This window comes from Marmota monax, unplaced genomic scaffold (genome assembly GCF_021218885.2).
Source record: "Marmota monax isolate L192 unplaced genomic scaffold, Marmota_monax_Labrador192_F-V1.1 WCK01_AAM20220418_F8-fsc00618, whole genome shotgun sequence".
NCBI lineage: Eukaryota > Metazoa > Chordata > Mammalia > Rodentia > Sciuridae > Marmota > Marmota monax.
The window spans coordinates 4,622-27,835 of NW_026693496.1; the positions used below are offsets into that span (position 1 = coordinate 4,622).

The 23,214-nt window shown below is 37.4% G+C and overlaps 2 protein-coding genes across 2 annotated transcripts; both read left to right on the forward strand.

Annotated features, from left to right (window-relative positions):
- The first annotated feature begins 11,268 nt into the window (after window positions 1-11,268).
- LOC124102133 (olfactory receptor 7E24-like) lies at window positions 11,269-12,204 on the forward strand. The gene has a single exon (XM_046458353.1). The coding sequence runs from the start codon at window positions 11,374-11,376 to the stop codon at window positions 12,202-12,204; it is 831 nt and encodes a 276-aa protein (XP_046314309.1). The 5' UTR covers window positions 11,269-11,373.
- A 9,532-nt stretch (window positions 12,205-21,736) lies between these two features.
- Window positions 21,737-22,729, forward strand: LOC124102117 (putative gustatory receptor clone PTE01). The gene has a single exon (XM_046458347.1). The coding sequence runs from the start codon at window positions 21,737-21,739 to the stop codon at window positions 22,727-22,729; it is 993 nt and encodes a 330-aa protein (XP_046314303.1).
- The last annotated feature ends 485 nt before the right edge of the window (window positions 22,730-23,214 follow it).

Below are 23,214 nucleotides of genomic sequence, written 5' to 3' on the forward strand. Positions count from 1 at the left end.
TTTGCTTTGGGCTGTCTGAACATGGACACAGGGCATGGTGCAGGAGAATCCTGACAGGCTGTCCCATCAACAAGCCATTTCTCTTCCCAGCAGAAAGAGATACTTGCCCACTGTGTTCTTTCTTTTGGGATTCCTGGGAACCACAAGACAGAGTAGTTGGGGTGCCTGCTGCATGCACTATGGAAGAACAGCCACAGGTCACAGTAGGGGAGACTCATGATCATTCAGCACAGATCTCCATCTTGTACCCACTCTGGAACATCCTTACAGCTGACCAATTTTTGTCTGTGCTTGTAAATAGCCCACTCATTCTCAAAAAGTCACCTTATGTCAGGTCTTGATTTCATTCTTACTCACAGAACTGGGAAGACTTTAAAAATATAACTTGAATTGTACCTGTGGTTAAGACCTCTGCTAAAAACTTTCTGTCAGCTGGGAAATAATGAAACATTTAGTGGACCCAATTCAGAGTCTAACCATTTATTTTTTAATCTTTCTACTGTATTTATCATTTCTGAGCTGTAGGGGAAGTTGTTGGTATCTGAAACTCAGCCTTGTTATCTGAGTTGATTTCTAGTTGAGATAACTCCAATGAGGAAGGATTAAATAGATATAGGGCCTCTGTATGTGATAAATGTTTGATCATATATAAATTTAGGAAAAAAATAAATGTGTTATTACCAATGATAAGTTTATTCTTCATGCTATTCAGCTAAAATATCACCTGATGTTGCTGTTTTCCTGTTTCTTTATGGGACATTTTATTTTCAGTCCTACAGATGTATATGCTCTGTATTTGGGAAGAAAAATCTCTCTTTCTCATTTTAAATTCTCCAGAGCCTATGCTTGCTTGGCATGAGGAGACACAGCATTTAAATATTGCAAATCAAAGAAATTAGTCCCAAGGTCTTAGAACAAAACAAGATATATTGGACTGCCTCTTAATTTCTTTTTATTAAAATTGTTTTTTTAATTAAAAATGTTTTTTTAATAAAAAGGAAACTTAGCACCTTCTCCCATTTTTCCTTAAAGAGTAGGCTGCATTTTACTGTGATCACAACTTGTTCCCTCCATTGCCACTGGACTTCTGATGGTGTGGAAGGAAGCAATGAATAATGCAGAAAGCAATAACCAAAGAGTACAGGAAGACCGTGTTTTTTTGCTACTGAGAAGTATTGTTGAAGGTGCATAGATATTAAGCATGAATATGTTTCTTGTGAAGACTTGAATTCAAATGTATACTGAGTGCTGGGTGCCCATTTATATAGTTCTTTTTTAATCCTCTTTTCTTTTTCAAAAGGTGTCCAATCAATATAGACAACTCTTACATGTGTTTCTAAATTTCAACTTGTGAACCTCTCAGAGGATCTGGGCCTGCAGCCCATACTCTTTGGCCTGTTCCTTTCCATGTACCTAGTCACAGTGTTTGGCAATATGCTTATCATCCTGGCCCTCAGCTCTGACTCTCACCTCCACACCCACATGTACTTCTTCCTCTCCAACCTGTCTGGCTGACAATGGTTTAACCTCCACCACAGTCTCAAAAATGATTGTGAACATCCAAACTCACAGCAGAGCCATCTCCTATGTGGGCTGCCTGACACAGATGTCTTTTTTCTCATTTTTGCATGTATGGATGACATGTTTCTGACTGTGATGGCCTATGACTGGTTTGTGGCCACCTGTCACCCCCTGCATTATCCAATAATTATGAACCCTCAACTCTGTGGCTTCTTGGTTCTAGCCTTTTTGAATCACAGCTGCACAATTTGATTGCATTACAGTCTACCACCTTCAAAGATGTTGAAATTTCTAATTTCTTCTGTGATTCCTCTCAAGTCCTCAGTCTTTCCTGTTGGGACTCCTTCACCAATAACCTAGTCATGTATCTTGTTGGTGTTATATATGGCTTTTTCCCCCTCTTTGGGATCCTTTTCTCATAAAATTGTTTCCTCCATTCTGAGGATCCCATCCTCAGGTGGGAAGTACAAAGCCTTCTCCACCTGTGGGTCTCACCTGGCAGTTGTTTCTTTGCTTATGGAACGGCTTTTGGAGTGTACCTTGGTTCAGTTCTGTCTCATTCTTCTAGAAAGGGTGCCGTGGCCTTAGTGATGTACAGAGCTGTCACTCCTATGCTGAACCCCTTCATCTACAGCTTGAGAAACAAGGACATTAAAAGTGTCCTAAACAAGCTCCTTAGTAGGATAGTGTAATCTCATTATCAGTGACATATATTTCATTTTTAATTTGGAAAAACAATGAAGTTTAACACTGGTACCTGTAAATCTTGCCTCTTTGGTTACATTATTTTGTAATTTAATAACTTTAATTTCCCATGTTTCACAGTGGAATTGTAGTTATAAGGGTTGGGAGAAGAGATTAATGGGAGTTTAGAGTTGAGTATAAAGGTTCAGTTAGGAAATGAGAAAAATTTTATCCCTTTATGATGGTGATAGTTTTCTAACAACTTTAATGTTATTAATGATATTGAACTACAAAGTTAATAATGACTAAACCCATACATTTTAATATATTTCAGCACAATAGAAAATGTAAATTAATATTGGACAGACCTTGATTTTATAAAAGGTGATTAACATGAATATAAAAAGAAAAGAAAACAGCACAAAAAGAAGGGTGTAGGCAAAAATTATGATTTGGTCTGAGGCACATTGTAGAAATCACATTACTCCAGACTGCAGTGACAGTTGGAAAATTTATTCATCATTAAACTCACCTTTTCCATAGTGATGGGATTTTTTATTTGAATAATATCACGATGACCCAATATTCATTAAGTTCCACACCACCTGTGGTGCTGTGTTGTGGAGATGGGTGCTATTCTCCCAATTTTCATTAAGCAGTATGAGCACAGAGAGGTGGAGAGACTTGCACACATTCTGCACATAATGTCAGGTCAGTGATACAGGGCTAACATGTTCACTTCCCACCTCTCATCCCCGGTTCCTCTCTTTTCTACTGAAGCCAATAGAAATAATGTTCATAACACCAGAGGAAAATTCTTGGTGATTTATGGTGGAATTTTATTAATCAATAGACTGCAGTGATACTGCCATAATAGGTCATCAGAATAAGGGGATGTGATGGAAAATGACTGATTTTTAAAAAGTTTGGACAACAAATGTAACTTTTTTATAGTAAAATTGAATATCCAAGATGTTAAAAGTTAAAGAAATATCCTCCTACATATTATATGGAAATTCCCTTGTGTGATATGAAGAGAGGGACAAGAAGTTTTAAATGATTGTTGTAATAATAAACCGATAAACTAAATGATATCCTTTCCTCAAATTAAATGCTTTGCTCAGTTATAGCATTTATTGTACAGGTATGTACTTCAAAAATATAATAAAATACACATGTTGATGTAAACCAGTACATATTGGGGGCAATAGATATGTTGTATAATACCTAGACAGTTATTTCTTGGTAAGGTTCTATAAAAACTGTTTATGGATATATAAATTAATTGACATGAAAACATTGTGAGGAAAATCCACTTACAAAATTCCTTATACTATTTTCCTTTGGAGAAGAGGTGTGTAGGAGAAGGAAATCATGCAGAGATACAAAGAACTGAAATTTCATTGGTAATTATCTAAATATCTACAAAATATTAGTTTTGATGCAAATATGATTTAACTTCCACATTTAATATAGGTATTTGGTCTAGGCATGGTGGTGCTTGCCTAAAATTTCAACAAAAATTTCACAATGAGTTTTAGTGTTGTGTATAATTATAATGCACCACCAAACCCACAAAATTAATAAAAAATTATATATCTATATATATATATATATATATATATATACACACACACACACACACACACATAAACACCCACACACACATAAAATACACATATAAGCATATTATATATATCTGGTCTTCTTGATATCAGTAATGAGCAATATTAATTGGCCGTTTCTCAATAACATAAATATTTTAAGGTCATTATTTTTAACATAGGTATAAGAATGGACCAACAAGAACTTCACAGGCATCCCAGGGGCTCCAGAGGCTAAGACAGGAGGATCAAAAGTTCATAGCCAACCTCAGCATGTTAGGGAGGACCTAAGAAACCTTGCAAGATTCTCTGTAAATAAAATATATTAAAAAAATGTTCAGTGGTTAAGGCCCCTGAGTTCAATCTCTAGTACAAAAAACCTTAAAACCAAAAAACAAACAAAAAAACTTCACAAGCAGATGTTATGATTAAGTTGTTAGTGTGTTAAGCCAAAGTACCTAGATATTTCAAATATTCACAGGTCAATATATTGTTAAAAAGGACTGAGAATCACCACTGTACTCAATTTAAGAGATGTAATAAAAATTTCCTTCTTTCCCTGTATGGAGCAAGAGTAGATGAAGGGGATTGAGGGGAGGGAGGAGAGGAGAGACAGGGGCGGTATGAGGGGAAAAAATTGACAAAACTATGCTATGTTCATTGCAAATATGCCACAATGAATTCCACTTTTGTGTATAATTATAGTGTATTAATTAAAAAACAACAGATAGGAGACCAGTAGAGGAAGGGGCTGAAGGTGAGAGAGAAGGGTAGGGAAAGGAGAGGTCCTGGGGAATGAGACTGAAAAAATTATGCTATGTGCAAGTACAAAAATTTCACAATGAGTTTTAATATTGTGTATAATTCTAACACACCATCAAAACCACAAAATTAGTAAAAAAAATTAAAAAGTCATATAACTTAAGTAATTGTTTTTCCTCTTTTACACTGGAGCAAATTACCCTGGTGTGTTTATATTATTTCCTGTTATTTTCTCTTTTGCTTTTTTCCTCCAGTTGAATCAGAGTGTGGTCTGGAAAAATAATGGATTAGATTTGCCTTCAGGTCTCTCAAGTAAGCCAGTAGCAGTCCCTATAGTAGGAAGTATTGACCAGAAAGTCTATTGAGTAGGTATATGAAAGTTAGCACCCAAACTCTGGGGTTTAGCACATTTTCTGGTGTCAAAGTCTCCAAATAAAAAATGGAGAAAAAATAAACAAACAACAACACACACACACACAAAAAAAAAAAAAAAAAAAAAATAAAGAGAAAAGGAAAAGTATTATCAGACTAATGTAAAATGGTCAATGAGAAAATGCCACAAAATGTCTTACACAACAGATATTTTACTAAGATTTAATGGTCTGATAAAGAAACCTATATTGGATGGCAGCTGGGAAGAATTCAAATAATAGTAAATGTTGGAGAGGAGGATGTGGAGAAAAAAGAACACTTTTACACTGGGTGGGACTGTAAGTTAGTACAACTATGGGAAACAGTATGGACATTGCTCAAAAGACTAGGCATGGAACCACCATAACACTCAGCTGTACCACTCCTTGGTATTTATCCTAAGGAATTAAAGTCATCATGATACTACAGTGATGCATGCATACCCATGTGTACAGCAGCACAATTCATAATACACAAATTATGGAACCAGCCTAGGTGTTCAACAACACATGAATGGATAAAGACAACCTCTCTCTCTCTCTCTCTCTCTCTCTCTCTCTCTCTCTCACACACACACACACACACACACACACACACACATACACACACATACACATTTTATTCATCCATAAAGAAAAATAAAATCATGTCATTTTCAGGAAAATGAAATGAATTTGAGATCATCAGTTAAATAAAACAAGCCAAATTCAGAAGGTCAAGGGTCACATGTTTTCTCTCATATGTGAAAACTAAAGAGAAAAAAGGAAAAGAAATGCCGTGGTGGGGGTTTCATGAAGATCAAAGGGAAATCAGTAGAATGGAGGAAAGGGACCGGGGGAGTGGGGGGAGGGAAAGCGAAAATGCTGAGGAGTGATGTTGGTCAAATTATGTTGTTATATTGTGTGCACATATGAATATATAATAACAAATTCCACCATTATGTACAACTATAATGCACTAATGAAAATATGGAAAAACCATATTAAATAAAAATTTCAAAAATGTTACTTCAAACTTCATTATGTTTTAATTATTGAGCGGTATAGTGTACGCTAATGCTACATTTGTGGTCAGTGATGTATATGTATGATTATGTAGATTTAACTAAACTATATTAAAACTTTTAGTTTACTATGGCAAATGAGTCATATATTAAATGATTTTTAAAAGATAAATATTATTTGACTGAGTGCTTCATGTAGAAAGAAGGGAAATGAGAAGACCCAAAAATGTTGAAAAACTGCTGGAATAACTGGCCCACAATGTTTTCCAGTCATTAACTATTGATCATAAATTAAGGTCTGGATAAGGTAGTCCTAGTTCTTACAGAGTGTTCACAAGCATTCTTTGTTTTTTCTTCTTCTTTGTACTGGAGATTAAACCCAGGGGTTCTTAACTACTGAGCCACATCCCAAGCCATTTGTCTAATATTTTATCTAGATATAAGATCTTGCTGAGTTGCTCAGTGCCTTCTAAGTTGCTGAGGCTGGCTTTGAACTCACGATTCTCCTGCCTCAGCTAACTGAGCCACTAGGATTAAGTTCACAAGCATTCTAAACACAGATGGTTAGTGCCATTTTTGTAGAATAAAGTTAGCAATAATATTGAATTGTTTCTTAATTTTCCTTAATAAGTGAATTTTCTTTCTTTTTCTTTTTTGGTGATACTGAGGATAAAAATCGAGGGCCTTGTGCATGAGAGGCAAACACTTTACCATTGAGCTACATCTCATTTCTAAAAGTGATTTTTATTAAAAGGGGATGTATATATATTATTCTCTATATTTTTCTTCAAAGAGCTGTATTTATTTTAGTTACCATGAATTTATCTCTAATGGTCTTGGCTTTTTATGATATCATGCTCAACTGAGTGTCTCTAAAGTAGGTGTCCATAGACAATAGCACAGAATACGTAACTTAAGTGTTGTAAAAATAGTTTTGTCACAACTGAGAAGTATTGCAGAAGGTGTGTGTACCTCAAGAGTGAATATCTTACTTTGAATACCTGAATTCAAAATATATACTGAGTGGTGGGTGTTTCTTTATTGTTCTTTTATTTATTTATTCATTTTCATTATAAATGTTAATACACTATTATACCATAATTTATCATATCTTTGATTACATACAAGGTATGTTGCACCAAATTCACATCTTCATACATATATTTTGCATAATGATGAGGGTCTCCTTTCGCTATCCATACAATTCCCCTTCTCCCTCCCTTTCCCTCCCACCCCTATTCCCTATCTACAGGTAATCTTCCTCCCTTGCTTATTTGTTCTTTTATCCAACACTCTTTATTTTCCCAGAATGTTTCCAAACAATATATTAGAAAACCTTATATATGTCATAAAATGCTTATTCCTGGGTACCTCCCATGGTCCAGTTTAATCGTTCCTCTTTGGACTATTCCTGTCCATGTACCTGGTCACTCTTCTTGGAAACATGCTCATCATTCTGGCTGTCAGCTCCGACCTCCACTTCCACACTCCCATGTACTTCTTCTCTCCAACCTGTTATTGGCTGACTCTGTTTCACCTCATCAGGGTCCCAAGAATGATCGTGAATATCCAAAATCACAATAGAATCATTTCCCATGTGGACTGCATTACACAGATGGCTCTTTTTTTTTCTTGTTTTTTGAAGTAGAGATGGTATGTTGCTGTCATTGCCTAGGACATGTTGTGGCCATGAGTTCCCCCCTGCATTACCCAATCATCACGAACCCTTGACTCCGGGTTTCTTAGTTTGGTGTCTTTTGGTTAGCCCTGGGACATTAAGGTGCACAATTTGATTGTATCATAATATTTTTACTCTACGGATGTAGAAATTTCCAATTGTTCAGTGATCCTCCTCAACTCTTTAATGTCACCTGTCCTGATACCTTCTCTAATATCATTGTCAAGTATGGTGGCATATTTGTGTTTTTCCCATCAGGAATTCTTTTATCTTTTTAAAATATTGTCTCCTCCATTCTGAGAATCCCATCACCATGTGGGATGTATAAATGCTTCTGTAACTCTGGTTCTCTTCTGTCAGTTGTTGGCTTATAATGTGAAATCATCATTGGAATGTGCCTTGGTTCAGTTATGTCAATATCCCAGAAAGTGTTTGGTGACCTTCGTCATTTACACCTTGTTCATCCTTACCCTGAATCCCTTCAACTACAACCTGAGGAACAGAGATCTAAAAAGTGTCCTAAGGAGACTCCACAGCAGAACTGTCAAGACCTTAGCAATCAGTTTAAATGTAGGGTGGAAAAGGCAATAGAACTACAAAAATAAACCTGGAAATCTAGCCTGCCTCTTGGTCACATTATTGTTGTGGTACAATGGCTTCAATTTGTCATCCTTTTTGATGGGAGAATGTTGGGTGCCAATTTTGTGGCTGGGAGGACTGGCAAGATTTTTACGTTGTGTAGAAATTTTCAGTTTGGCTACAGATGCTGGTGATGGATTCACCACAGTGTGAGTGTGATTAATGCTGCTGATCTGTGCCCTTGGCAATAGGGAAAATTGCCATTTTTAGAGGGAATGAAATTTTGCCATCATAAAAATGGAACAAGGCAAAGGAGAAAAATTAATGAAAGAAATTATAATACCCAGGAGCTTCCTCTGGTGTAGAGGAAGAGCCCAAGAGCTTTTGTGGACACTGATTTTTCTTTGTCAGCTGGCATTGATATGCGGAGACTTTTAGAGTTTGTGATAGCCTGGACCAATTTGGCTAATTAGGACCTCTGTGCATTGGGCTTCCAAGGTCATATAACAGTCAACAATCAGTCTGTGCCTGCAGCCCTTCAGTTTAATGGCTCCAACTCCAGTGGGCTCCATCGCTGTGCCTCCTCCTTCCATGGTTGGTCTGCTTCAGGAAGCTCCTATCTGAGTCTGGATGCATAGAAATCCTGGGGAGAGAGCCTGAGGCTTCATTGAGTACCAGGCATCAGATGGGCTCTGGATCTTCACTCCTTGGCCATGACCCACCAGAGTCCCAGTGCAAATCATTAAGTCCTGAGGGAGGCGAATCATGGAGTATGAACTATATGAAGCATTGTTTCCTCATCACCAGGACAGACATGCATTTTGGGAGAGCCAGAAGGGAGAAAAAAAATGGGTCAAATTGTAGTTACCAGGATTTTGAAGTTTGTGATCTTGGTTGTGGAGGGGTCCTAGAAATCTCATTCAGAGTCTTGCTTTCCTCTCACCCTGGTTCTACTTCCCATGGACAGCTCTCAGACCATAACAGAAAGTAGGTCCCTCTGAACTCTTTCCTAAGCTCTCCAAGACATTTATGAAGGTGATGATGAGGATGACGATAGTGTCCATCACATCATGAGCCAATATTAATTGACCTATACAAATTTTCATCTTTATTAAATTTACTATTGAAATTCACCTTTTTGTTTAATAATAATTAAGCACTGTTGTGTGCCAGTCATGGGTGTGGGCATTTTATACATGCTGAGTCTTTTTAAATGATAAAATCTTTATAACTAATTAGCCAGTCTGGCAGAATTAGAAAAAAATTAATATCCAGGATTCAAATACATGTCTACTTGGCTCAAGTGTTAGCCTTTTAAATATTTTTGGCATATATTAATGACACAGAATAGTGGGTTTTATTGTGGCATATTCACACATGCATATAGCATAATTTGAACAACTTCATTCCCCCCCACCTTCACTGAAGACATCTCCTCTTTTCTTCTGACCCTTGCCCCTCTAATCATGAACCATTACTGGGAGATTTCTGATTGCCAGGCTTTGATACTGCATACTATAGAGATTGTATTCATTTCTTTCCATGGTTTTCATAATGTTAAAACTGCCAAATATTTTAATTTTATATGAAATAAAATTAAAATCATATTTTTATGTAATTCGTAGTAGGATTTTAGGTTGAAAACTCTAAAATCTTGTTTAAATTGTGTTTTTTTATTAGAGAGAGGCACGTGTTTTTAAAACTGATTGTTATATAATAAACTTACAGGTTAAATGATGTCCTTCCATTAGGTAATGTTTAATCAGATAAAGTCTTTGAAATAGAAGAAAGTACATCAAACAGACTTAAAAATCACATATTCATGTAAACTAGTACATTATAGACACATTAAGCATTGTGTTGTCGTCTACTTAGCTGTGCTTTAAGTACTTTTTCAGTCAGATTTTTAGGAAAATGGCTTCCAGATATGTTAATACTAATATGGAAACATCAACAAGAAATAATACCCTTCCTATTCATGACAGTACCTGTGTTTGGAACACAGCTGAGCAGGCAGGAGAGTGGAATTATGTTGTGATACCCAAAGAACTCAAATTTCATCAATAATTATTCAGGTCACTTTCAAATGGAGACAAGTATTATCAAATGCTGTTATTTCAATATGGATAGTGGGTATTATTGGCAATAATAAGAGAATAGCATAATCCTAATTTTTTGTTGGGGGACTGGGGATTGAACTCAGGGATACTCAACCACTGAGCCACATCCCTATCCTATTTTATATTTTATTTAGAGACAGGGTCTCACTGAGTTTCTTAAAACCTCACTTCTGCTGAGGCTGGCTTTGAACTCACAATCCTCTTGTCTCAGCTTCCTGAGATGCTGGAATTACAGGTGTGAGCCTGGTATCATGATCCTACTTTTAAGTGCCAAGAAATATTTTAAGGCACTGAATCTCAAAGCTGATATAATAATGTACCACCAAGAACTTCAAATACTGATATGCTGACACAATTGCTTTTGATCTGAGATCAGGGTATTGGACAGTAAATGATTTTACATTAATAAGTGAGACAGAACTACTTGTTGTACAATTTAAAGAATTTTAAAGAAACCTTTGTAACAGCCATATAAAGTAGGTAAGCTTCAGTGCCATTTTATAGGATGAGGCAATTTCCCAGTGATGTTTACATTATTTCCTGTTCTGTTCTCTTTTACATTGCTTTCCTGTTCAATCACAAAGCTGTAATAAAGAACCTGAGTTTCCTTCATGTGGTTGAATTAAGAGAATATGCAATACATGTATCAGGAAAGATTGACCAGAAAATATATGAAGTATAAATAAGAAGGTTGGGACAAAAACTGAGCTTTGGGGTTTTCATGGGTGCTAAAATAGAGAGTGTTTCAGGGAGTTGGATTTTTCACTACTGAGAGTTATTGTTGAAGTTGTGTGGACTTAAAGTGAGAATATTTTTCATTTGCAAATACATGAATTCAGATGTATTAGGTACTTATTACTGTGTCCCCTTTTCCTCAACCTCTTTTCTTTTTTTGAAAGGTGTCCAAACAACACAGAAGCACAACATAGAACACATATCTCTGAATTCCAACTCATTAGCCTCTCAGAGGATGCAGACCTGCAGCCCCTCCTCTTTGGACTGTTCCTGTGCATGTACCTGGTCACAGTGCTTGGGAACCTGCTCACCATCCTGGCTGTCAGCTCTGACTTCCACCTCCACACCCCCATGTACTTCTTCCTCTCCAACCTGTCCTTGGCTGATATCTGTGTAATCTCTACCACAGTCCCAAAGATGGTTGTGGACATTCAAACACACAGCAGAGTCATCTCCCATGTGGGCTGCCTGACACAGATGTCTATTTTTGCTATTTTTGCATGTATGTATGATATGCTTCTGACTGTGATGGCCTATGACCGATATGTGGCCATCTGTCACCCTCTGCATTACTTAGTCATCATGAACCCTCAACTCTGTGGATTCTTAGTTCTTGTGTCTTTTTTGGTTAGTCTTTTTGACTCCCAAATGCACAATTTGATCATCTTACAATTTACTAACTTCAAAAGTGTAGAAATTTCTATTTTCTTCTGTGACCCTTCTCAACTTCTTAACCTTGCCTGTCCTGACACCTTCTCTAATAACATCCTCAAGTATTTTCTTGGTGCCATACATGGCCTTTTCCCCATCTCAGGGATCCTTTTCTCATACTGTAAAATAATTTACTCCATTCTGAGGATCCCATCCTCAGGGGGGAGGTACAAAGCCTTCTCCACCTGTGGCTCTCACCTGGCAGTTGTTTGCTTGTTTTGGGGGACAGGCTTTGGAGCATACCTTGGATCAACTGTGTCACATTCTCCCAGAAAAATTGTGGTGGCTTCAGTGATGTACACTGAGGTCACCCCCATGTTGAATCCCTTCATCTACATCCTGAGGAACAGGGACATTAAAAGTACTCTGAGGAGGCTGCACAGCAGGTCTGTCTAAACCCAGGACATTTGGTGTCCAGCAGCAGGGTATTTTGGAAAATGTAGTGAAGTCAGACATCTAGTCCTTTCAATCTCATCTCCTTCAAAACATTCATGACTTTAATTTCTCATCACATTTCATATAAGAATGGTTGTAACCAGGATTGGGAAAGGAGGTCTGGGGAGTTTTCAAAATGGGAACAAAATATCACTTTGAGATGGTGAAAAATTTCTGGAGATGGATGGTGATGATAGTTTGACAACAATGTCAATGTAATTAAGGCTGTTGTGCTGTGTACTTGAAAATGGTAAAAACTTTAATGGTTTTGAGATTTAAATTTACCACAGTTTATTTTTCTTACCTAATTTCTCTAATAAATGTTTCAAGGATGGTATTGAATAGAGGTGATGGAAGTGTAGATTTTTGCCTTGTTCCTGAATTTGGGAAGGAAGAATAAAGAAACATAAATCATGTGGAAGAAGTCTAATTGTCTATTTGCTGAAGATATAATCCTATTATTGAAGATCCTAAAAACTGCACCAATGGTTTCTTTTTCTTCTTCTTCTTATTTTTTTTTTTTTTTTGGTTTGCTTTAGTATATTGCATATCTTTCTAAAATAAACTATGAGAAAGCCATTCTAATTCAATGGAAGAGATGCTGAAAGATTCAAGATTAACACCCATTATTAGCAATGTAAAACGGAGGGGAAGATCCATGAATTATGCTTGTAGAAATCTGCCCCCATGGTAGAAGGGTCAAGCCGAAAGCCATCAATGGGAAAGATGAAGAAAGATGGGCTCTCAGATCAGGGGTTTCTGGCTAAAAGCTGTTCCTTGCTCACTGTGTCAATTTTTTTTTTCTCTCAGCCCCCTCAGGCTGATTCTTAGGCTAAGATGGTGGAGATGGTGTTTGCTGTAGTAGAGAAAGAAAGTAGCGAGTTGAACCCAGGGGTAGTGCTAAATAGCTTCCCAAGTCACGCTTGGCTCAGGCTTCTCCAGGGAAGATGGACAGAGGAGCTGTCTCCCCTGTGGGACTTATCTAGCCCTATTAAGCCCTTGGTGGGCAGCCTGGGATAGCAGGGGTCAGGGTAGCCCAGTGTTGGACAGGACACCATGGGAGACAGACCCTCATGTGTTTTCTGGCTCATCTCCATCTCTTAAAGCTTTCGGACATGCACACAGCTGGAGGAGATCTCCCTGGCAGAGAATGTTGGAAATCTCCCTCTAGTGAGACTGGGCATGGGTGGCAGGGTTGGGGTGGGGACTGCCTTGAGAAAGCAGCTGAGGAAAGGTTTCTTGAGCTTATAAACATATTGAGCAATTCTGTAGTATACAACATCAGCACACAGAAACCAGTTTCTTTCTTACATGTCAATAATGAATATGTTGAGAAAGAAATCAGGAAAACAATTCCATTTACACTAGCCTCAAAAGATCTTCAGAATTAATTTAACCAAAGAGATGAAAGAGCTCCTCAAAGAAAAGTATGGAAGGCTGGAAAAAGTAAGAGAGAAGACACCAGAAAATGGAAAGCCCGCCCATGTTCAGAGTTAGGAAAAAATAATATTGTTAAAATGGCCACATTACCAAGCAATCTACAGGAGTCAATGCAATACTCATCAAAATATAGTTCTGAGAAGAACTGGAAATAACAGTTCTAAAATCTGTGTGGAAGAACAAGAGACCCAGAATAGCCAATGCAACTCAGATGCAGAATAACCAAAGCAGAGTAGAGCTGGAGGCATCACTATTCAATATTGAAATACTGAAATCCTTCAGGATTTAGATAACATGGATCAATTTTTCTAATTATGAGCTTTTTGCATTGAACCTCCAAGGTCATATGAATGTAAATTATCAGCCTGTAGCCCTTCAGCTTGATCTATTTGATCCACTGGCCTCCATGATTATGTTGCTTCCTTCCATGGTTCTGCATCAGGAAGTTCCTATTTGATACTAAATTGATAGCAATCTTAGGGACTGAGCAGGCACTCAATGGGCACCAAGCAGAAGAGGGGTGTTAGATCTGTGTTCTTTAGTTGTAACCCAGCAGAGATGCACCATATACCAGTGAATCCTGAAGTAGACATTGGATGGAGGAAGGTCCATTAGAAATGTTGTTTCCTCCTCCTCCATCACACTTTGACTAGCTAAACTGGAGGATACCAACATGCTAAATTTCATAATCCATTCTCCAAATGCCACAGAAAAATGCCACAATTAAAATTACATGACTGAATACTTGTGTTTCAAAACAAGATCCTCATAATGCCATCCAAAACCAAACAACAGAGGTCATTCCTTGGGCTTTAACTATTTAATGTGTGGTTTGTGGATGACTTGCTTAAGATAACTGAAAGGCATGAAAGAAACAGGGAGGCCCATGTTGGGGTTGAGGGAAAGAAAAAAGGGCTTCTAGAAAAAACAATGATTTCAGATTGGAGAATATTGCTCCAGAAAATAGAAAGGATTTATGAAAAAATAGAAAAAAAATGAGATTAGAGAGAATATAGGAGTATAAAAGACAGGGTGCTGTCCATGCTTTGGATGCTTTGGACACAGGCATCAGACATTCTCTTCCTCTTAATTAAGAAATGTAGGTTTGTGTAAGGAGGTGAACGATACATCAAATATTAATAAAATAATCCCAAGATCATTGGGTTGCTTACAACTGTGAAATATTACTGAGGGTGTATGGACCTCAGCCTGAATACTTTAATCATAAATATTTTTATTAAAAATATACACAGAGATCTGGGGTTGTAGCTCAGTGGCAGAGCACTTGCCTAGCATGTGTGAGACACTGGGCTCCATCCTTGGCACCACATAAAAATAAACAAACAAAATAAAGACAAGCTGTCCATCAGCCAATACAAAAAAATAAATAAAAATAAAAAAAATAAAATACAGTTTTTGGGCCTGCATGTTTCCTTCTTCTTGTCCTCTTTTCTATTTAGAAGGTATATAAGCAATATAGAAGCATAGAATCTAACATGTGTCTCAAAGTTACATCTCCTGGGACTCTCAAAGGATCCAGAACTACAGCCCACCCTCTTTGGGCTGTTCCTGTCCATATTCCTGATTGGGATGTTTGGGAACCTGCTCATCCTCCTGGCCATCAAATCTGATTCCCCCTGCCCTACTTCATATATTTATTCCTCTCCAAAGTGTCATTAGCATGCACTTTTAAATCTCCACCATCCAAAATAAGACTCATTGCCTATGTGCACTTCTTGACACAGATCTCTTTTTATCATTATTGGGTACATAGCTGATCTGCTTCTGACTGTGTTGGCCTATGACATCTTTTTGGCTTTCTGTCATCCTACATTACCCAGTCATCATGAGCTTTGGCCTCTGTGGCTTATTAATTTTTATGTCTTTTTGGTTAGCCTTTTGGATTATTAGCTGAAAATTTGGTTGTCTTACAATTTACTGACATCAAGGGTGTGAAATTTTCTAGTTTAAGCGGCTTTATCTTACCTGTTCTGACACCTATTCTAATAATATTGTAAAGTATCTTATTGTTCATATTTATGGCTCCCCCCATCTCAGGAATCCTGTTTCTTAATGTAAAATTATTTCTGCTATTCTGAGAATCCACCCACAGGTGGAAAGTACAAAGCCTTTTCTACCTGTGTATCTCATCTGTCAGTTGTCTGCTTATTTTTCAAAACATGCATAGAAGTGAACCTCAGACAAGCTATATCATTTTCTTCTTGAAAGGTTGTGGTTACTTCAATGATGTACTCCTCTGCTGAATCCCTTCCTCTACGGTATAAGGATCAGGGACATTAAAAGTGTCCTAGGGAGGCTCCACAGGACCTGTGGCATCCAACTGGAATATATATATTGTAAAATGTTGCAAAGCTACATTTAGCCTCCTTGGTGACATTATTTTTGTAGTTCCCTGGCTTTAATTTCTTGTCAGGTATCATAGGACACTGGAGTAGCCACTGCTGAGGAGGGTGTTTTGGGGAGTTTTTAAAATGGAAACAAAGCCTCCATTTGGAAACGTGAAAATTTTCTGGAAATGGATGGGATGATAGTTTACTACAATGTCAGTGTAATTAATGCCTATAAATGTGCACTTGGCAGGGAAGGAATCTCATTTTTCCCCAAATATTGATTTTACTGTAATAAAATGTAAATAAAAGCAAAATTCAACCCTAAAAAGAAATCAAAGAAATTAATTATACCCAGGAGATTATTTTTCAGTAGTGGAAGGACTACAAACACCTTTTGACATTTTCTCCTCCTCTTCCTCCGACATTAATATGAGGAAGTCCTTAGAGTGGGCCAATTTACCTAATTATGAGCTTTGAGCATTGAGTCTCCAAGGTCCTATAAAAGTCAATGTCAGCTTGTACCTCTAGTCCCTCAGCTCAATGGCTCCAGTCTAATGTATGCCATACTTATGTCTCTTCCTTCCATGGTTTGGATCAGGAGGCTGCACTGATATCAATCCTAAAGCCTGAGCAGGAGGTCATTTACTACCAAGCAGGGAGGAGTGTTGGAACCACAGTCCTTCATCATGACCCACCAGAGACACAGGGCAAACCAGTAAGTGTAGGAACTGAAGGAGGGAGGAGGGACTACCCAAAGCATTGCTTTCTCTTCATCAGGAAAGTCATAATATCCAGGTAGTTGTATTGGAGAAGAATAATGTGCAAAATTTTACTTATGAGTACTCTGAGTTTGCATATGTGATTTTTGCAAGAGAAAACTTTCCTCTCACACTCTGCTTTCCATAGCCTGTTATCCACCAAAGCAAAAAAAAAAAAAATGTACCCTTTTCAACTGTGTCCTAAGCACCGCAATAGTACCCATAGCCTCATGAATCTTTATTGGAGAATTTTGAGTGCCAAGTTCTGAGCTATGTGATCCATGTAGATTGTTTGAATTTATCTGCAAAGTTCTTCCCAAGGTATAAGTACTACATTATTTTTACAAAGACCAAAGGAGCACAGCTGTTTATGTAAATTTGTGCTAGGTGTTTAGGTTGGGTAGAATAACTGAAGCCATGTTTGACCTGAGCTGTGGATTTGAGACACAGGGTGTCTGGGCTCAACAATGCTGACATGTTGTCCCCTCACAAGCCAACCATGCATTTCTTTTTCTTGGACTTCAGGATGGGACTTTACTATTGCTCCCATTTTGGAGTTTACATTAGTTCTAGGGATACAATAATGTGTGACATCTGCTGCACAAATTCAGGTAGAATGGATGAGATGCCTGAGATCTAAGACAAAGAAGGCACACAATAATTCTACATAGACCTCCCTCCTTTCCCCACACTGGGATTTCCTTGCAGCTGTCCATATCCTCCTGTTCTTATAAATAGAGCATTCAATTTGAAAAGGGGACATAGTATCACATCTCTATTTCATTACTATTCAGGAAACTGAAAAGAGATATTAATGTATTTGTTATGTGCCTGCAGTTCAGCCTCTGGATTATGTTTAAATATTCTTAAGTTTGGAAAATAATGAAAAAAAATTAGCACATCAGACTCAGAGTTTAACAATTTCATTTTGACTGCTGCTGTTGGCTCCAACTTAGTATTTCTTGAACGTACTGCAGGTTGTTAGTATCTCTGAAAATCAATATTGTCATTCAAACAGATTTCTAGTTGATACAGATGTATTAAGTAGAGATTAAAAATAAAATGGGTATTCCCATTTTATGTGATTAATATGTGATGAATGTATAAAACAGGGGAAAATAAAAGTTGGCTGGTTATTATTAATATGGCAATGTGGCAAGGTTAATCTACATACTCCTTCAAATAAAATATCTTATGACCTGAAGTTCGTCAGCCTTTTCCTGTAATGTTGTATTTTAATTGTGTCCTTATGTCCTGTATGTTTGGAGAGGATTGTCTTATTTCTGATTCCCCAGAGCCTTTAACATATTTGGTATAAAGGACATAAAAAAATGTTAAACACTGGATAGAACTTCCTTTGTTCACAGATCCTGGCCATAATCTCGGTGTCTTCAACACACTTGAGGCTTTCCTGTCTGTGCTTTCACCTTCTTAGGAACGTGCCATAGAACAAGAGATATGATGTAACAACTCTTATTTTTGCCATTGTCGTGGGCCCATGGGCCCTATACTTATGCTTCACAGCATCTAAAGCATTCAGTTATTTCTTAAACAACAACAGAGATTTTCATAGGCATAAGAAAAGCCAACTAGGTACTAATGGGAGTGCCAGGAAACCTCTTTTCTTGGGCTGAGACACATGTTAGACTTCACATCATTCCATCGTTCCAGTGTCCTTTGACAATAGTGTTTGCCAGCAGATAGCGAGTAGGTAAACAGAGAACAGACTGTTTTCTTAGCGATTTCTAAAGAAAAACCCCACAATGATCAAATATTTAGTAAGAAACAAACATGTATATTACGAGCTACACATGGTGTGACCATGAGTGTTATTCTTCCTATTTCCATTAAGTAGTACGAGCACAGAGAGGTACTGCTTATGTAGCAGGTCAATATACATGCCAAGAATGTGCATTAGTAACTCCTAGTGCAGGCTATTGTCTCTTTTACTAAAGTCAAATGTAGATAATACTCCCAATACAATATAAATTTTCTGGAGTAGATACTTCAGATGAATTGTTCTTAGATGGGTCTCAGGGGTAGTTTTGATAGTGCATATTAGGAAAACAGTGGGTACACATGATGATGAATTTTTTTCCTGGGACAATAGATATAGGTGATTAATAATAATATTAACATTCATCCATAGTAGATGTCAAAAAATTATCCACCACCACACACATTATAATTTTCACTTTTGTGAAATAGACATAACAAAGAATTTTTTTGGGGGGTACTGGGTATTGAACTCAGGGGCACTCAACCAGTGAGCCACATCCCCAGCCCTATTTTGTATTTTATTTAGAGACAGGGTCTCACTGAGTTGCTTAGCACCTCACTTTGCTGAGGCTGGCTCTGAACTCTCCATCCTCCTTCTTTAGCCTCCCAACTCGCTGGGATTACAGGCATGTGCTACTGTGCCCAGCTAGACATAACAATTTTGAAAGTAGTATTATAATAATAAACTTAAAAGTTACATGATGTCCCTCTCTCAGGTCATGCTGTACATCACTTAAAGCTTTGGAGACCGGTATTTGTACTTCACAGGGAGACTAAAAAGCACATGTTGATGTCCAGTAGTACATTTCAGGGACAAGAGAAGTTGTGCTGTGCACTCCTTAGATGAACTTATTTACCTTTTGGATATTTCTGAGAAAACTGTTTATGAATAAATAAATCAATTGTTATGGAAACATTGACAGCAGCATCTGTCCACCAAATTCATGATAGTAGCTGTGTTTGGAGGAGAGCTATGCAGAAGAAAGGAATCATGTAGAGATACCAAGAGCTCAAATTTAAAAGATAATAATTCAAATCTTGATATAATTTTAGTTGTGAAACAATTATTACCAAATATTTATACTTTCAAATTGATATTCTGTTTTATTCATTGTAATAACAGGTAATGAGACTGTACCATATCATAAATCTTAATGCCAGTTATAATTTAAGACAGTCAGATATTCTCGTGAAATTGGGTTTGGTGTGACACCAGGCTATCTGAATGTTTTAACATTTACATAGGTAAATATGTTGATACACAAGATTGAAAGCCACTAGTTAAGCAATATATTTTATTTAAAAATTTCTTACAACAATGTTGCAAATTAGGTCATTTTTTTATTACTTTGTCCATATGAAGAATCTGTTCCTCTGAGTTCACAATGGTTCATGTGCTTTTCTCTTTTGCCTCTTATCTCAATTAAATCATAGTGAGACCTGACAAAAATCATAATACTGAGTTTTTTTCACAGTTTTCTTCACTAATTATAATTCATATACCAGAGAGATTGATGTGAAAGTTTTAAATTTTTTTTTTTTTTTTTTTTTTTTTTTTTTTTTTAGATTTTTTAGTTGTCAATGGACTTTATTTATTTACTTATATGTGGTGCTGAGGATCTAACCCAGTACCTCACGCATGCTAGGCAAGCACTCTACCACTGAACCACAACCCCAGCCCCTGATGTGAATATTTATATGATAATCAAAAAAAGTTGGAACTGAAACTGGGTTTGGGGGGCATATAACTGGTGTAATGAGAGTGATTATGATCAGAAAAATAGTGCTGGATGGGATCATGTTATCGTAGATTATTCTATCAAAAACTACAAAGAGGAAATTAAATTCTGTGCATGCATGATGATGTCATAGTGAACTTAATTGCCAGGCATGGTGGAACATGCCTGTAATCCAGAGGCTTGGGAGGCCGAGGCAGGAGTATTGCGAGTTCAAAGCCAGCCTAAGCAAGGGCTAGGTGCTAAGCAACTCAGTGAGACTCTGTCTCTAAATTAAATAAATACAAAATAGGGCTGGGGATATGGCTCAGTGGTTGAGTGCCCCTGAGTTCAATCCCCAGTATTAAAAAATAAATAAATAAAACAAACTCAGCTGTTATGTATAACTATTAGACCCTAATAAAATCATTAAAAAACCCTGAAAGGGATAGTTTTTCCTCACCAGATAGGTATGGGGCTAATATAAATAAACTTGTATAAAATTAAAAAAAATCAAAACCGTTTTCTAATATTTCATTATTTTTAAATCACCGACAGGCACCATGTGCACTAATGCTATGATTTTGGTCTGTGACATCAATGATTATGTACAGTTATCAAACCATATTTCTTAACTTTCAAGTCTATCTAGACCAAGGATAAGAGGAATATGTTGATTGCTTTTCAAAAGATAAAGAGTGTATGACCAAGGTCATAAATCCATGGAGGAAAATAAGGAAACCTAGAAGTGATAAAACCCCGGAAGAAAACTGGTCCCTAGGAATCTGTTCTGATTATGAATTTTCATCTTTAATTTAATATTCAGATCATGCAGTTCTAGCTCTTATGGGGTGTTTATAAATATTCTTCATAAAATGGATTTGTACCATTGTCTTAGAATATGGTAGTGTATAATAGACTGTCCCTTAATTTCTTCTAATAAAGTGTGTTTTTTTTCTCAAAGAGGAAGCAATGTTTCTTATACTATTTTTTTTTTCTGGAGAGTAGACAGCATTTTACTGTGGTTATTATCTTGCTACATGGAGTGTTCTTGGTTTTCTAACATTGTTCATTTGAGTGTCTCTAAATCAGGTATGTAGGTTGGGTGCAGAGATTCATGACTGTAATACCCACTACTAGGCTTTCTGAAGCAAGAGATCTTTTCAAGGCCAGTCTGGGCAACTTTAGGGAGACCCTGTCTGTCTCAAAGTAAAATAAAAGTGGATATATATACAGTTTAGTAGAGTGTTTGCCTAGTGTGAGACCCTGGGTTTGCTCTGTAGTATGGCAAAAAAAAAATGTGTGTACAGAAGGGATAAATGATACATAAAACAGTATTGAGAAAGTTACAAGAGGATTTGTTCAGACTGTGAAAGGCTGGTGAAGGTGTACATATCTGAGTCTTAATGCTCTAAGGATAAACAATTCAGTTAAATGTGCCTATGGAGTGATGAATGCTGCTCATTTGTTTCCTTTTTCCCACCCTGTTTTCTGTCAAAGATGTCCCAGCATTATAGATGCACTAAATGTAACAGCCATCTTAGAATTCCAACTCCTGGGATTCTCAGAGGATCCAGACCAGCAACCAATCCTCTTTGGACTGTTCCTGTTCATGTACCTGGTCACTATTCTTGGGAACCTGCTCATCATCCTGGCAGTGAGCTCTGACTCCCACCTCCACACCCCCATGTACTTCTTCCTCTCCAACCTGTCCTTGACTGACATATTTTTCATTTCCACCACAGTCCCAAGAATGATTGTGAACATTATAACTCACAGTAGAGCCATCTCCTATGTGGGTTGCCTGACACAGATGTCCTTTTTTATCATTTTTGGATGTACGGATGGTATGCTTCTGACTGTGATGGCCTATGACCGTTTTGTGGCCATCTGTCACCCCCTGCATTACTTAGTCATCATGAATCCTCGCCTCTGTGGCTTCTTAGTTTTTATGTCTTTGTTGTTTAGCATTTTTGTATCCCAGATTCACATTCTGATTGCATTAGAGTTTACCAGCTTCACAGAGGTGGAGATTTCTAATTTCTTCTGTGACCCTGCTCAAGTTCTGAGTCTTTCCTGTTCTGACAGTTTCTTTGGTCTCATTATCAAGTATTTTATTGGTGCCATCTATGGTTTTTTCCCAGTCTCAGGGATCCTTTTCTCTTACTATAAAATAGTTTCCTCCATTCTGAGGATCCCATCCTTGGGTGGGAAGTACAAGGCCTTCTCTATTTGTGGGTCTCACCTGTCAGTTGTTTGCTTATTTTATGGAACAGGAATTGGAGTCTACCTTGGTTCAGCTGTGTCATCCTCCCCCAAGAAAGATATGGTGTCTTCAGTGATGTACAGTGTGGTCACTCCCATGCTGAACCCCTTCATCTACAGCCTGAGGAATGAGGATATTAAAAGTACCCTTAGGCGGCTCCACAGTAGAACAGTCTAATCTCAGGACTTTTGGCCTGCATTTGATAAGTAGTTAGGAAAATGCAATAAGATGAAGCAAATAAATCTGTAAATACTGCATTATTACTAACACTCTTTTTGTATCTTATTGTATTTTATATATCAAGATGTTTAACAGCAGATTGATGGTTCATTATTTGTGGGAGGGATAAATGGGGAATTTCAAGTGGGATTTTGAAAGCTAAGAAACAGTGTGTAGTTGTGTGGACCTTAGATGTGAACACATGTGGGTGGACCTTGCATGTGAACATCTGGTGGTGAACCTTGGGTGTGAACACATGCTGGGAGTTGGTGTAGTTTGGACCTGGAATGTTCCCCAAAGACTCACGCATTGAGGGCTTGGTGCCAGCACAGGAGTGCTCAGATGCTGGGTGAGAAATGCTGGGTGAGAAATGGTTGGTCCCCGAGAGCTCTAACCTCCTCTGTGGAGTGATTCATGGATGGATTCATAGGTGAGAGGGCTTC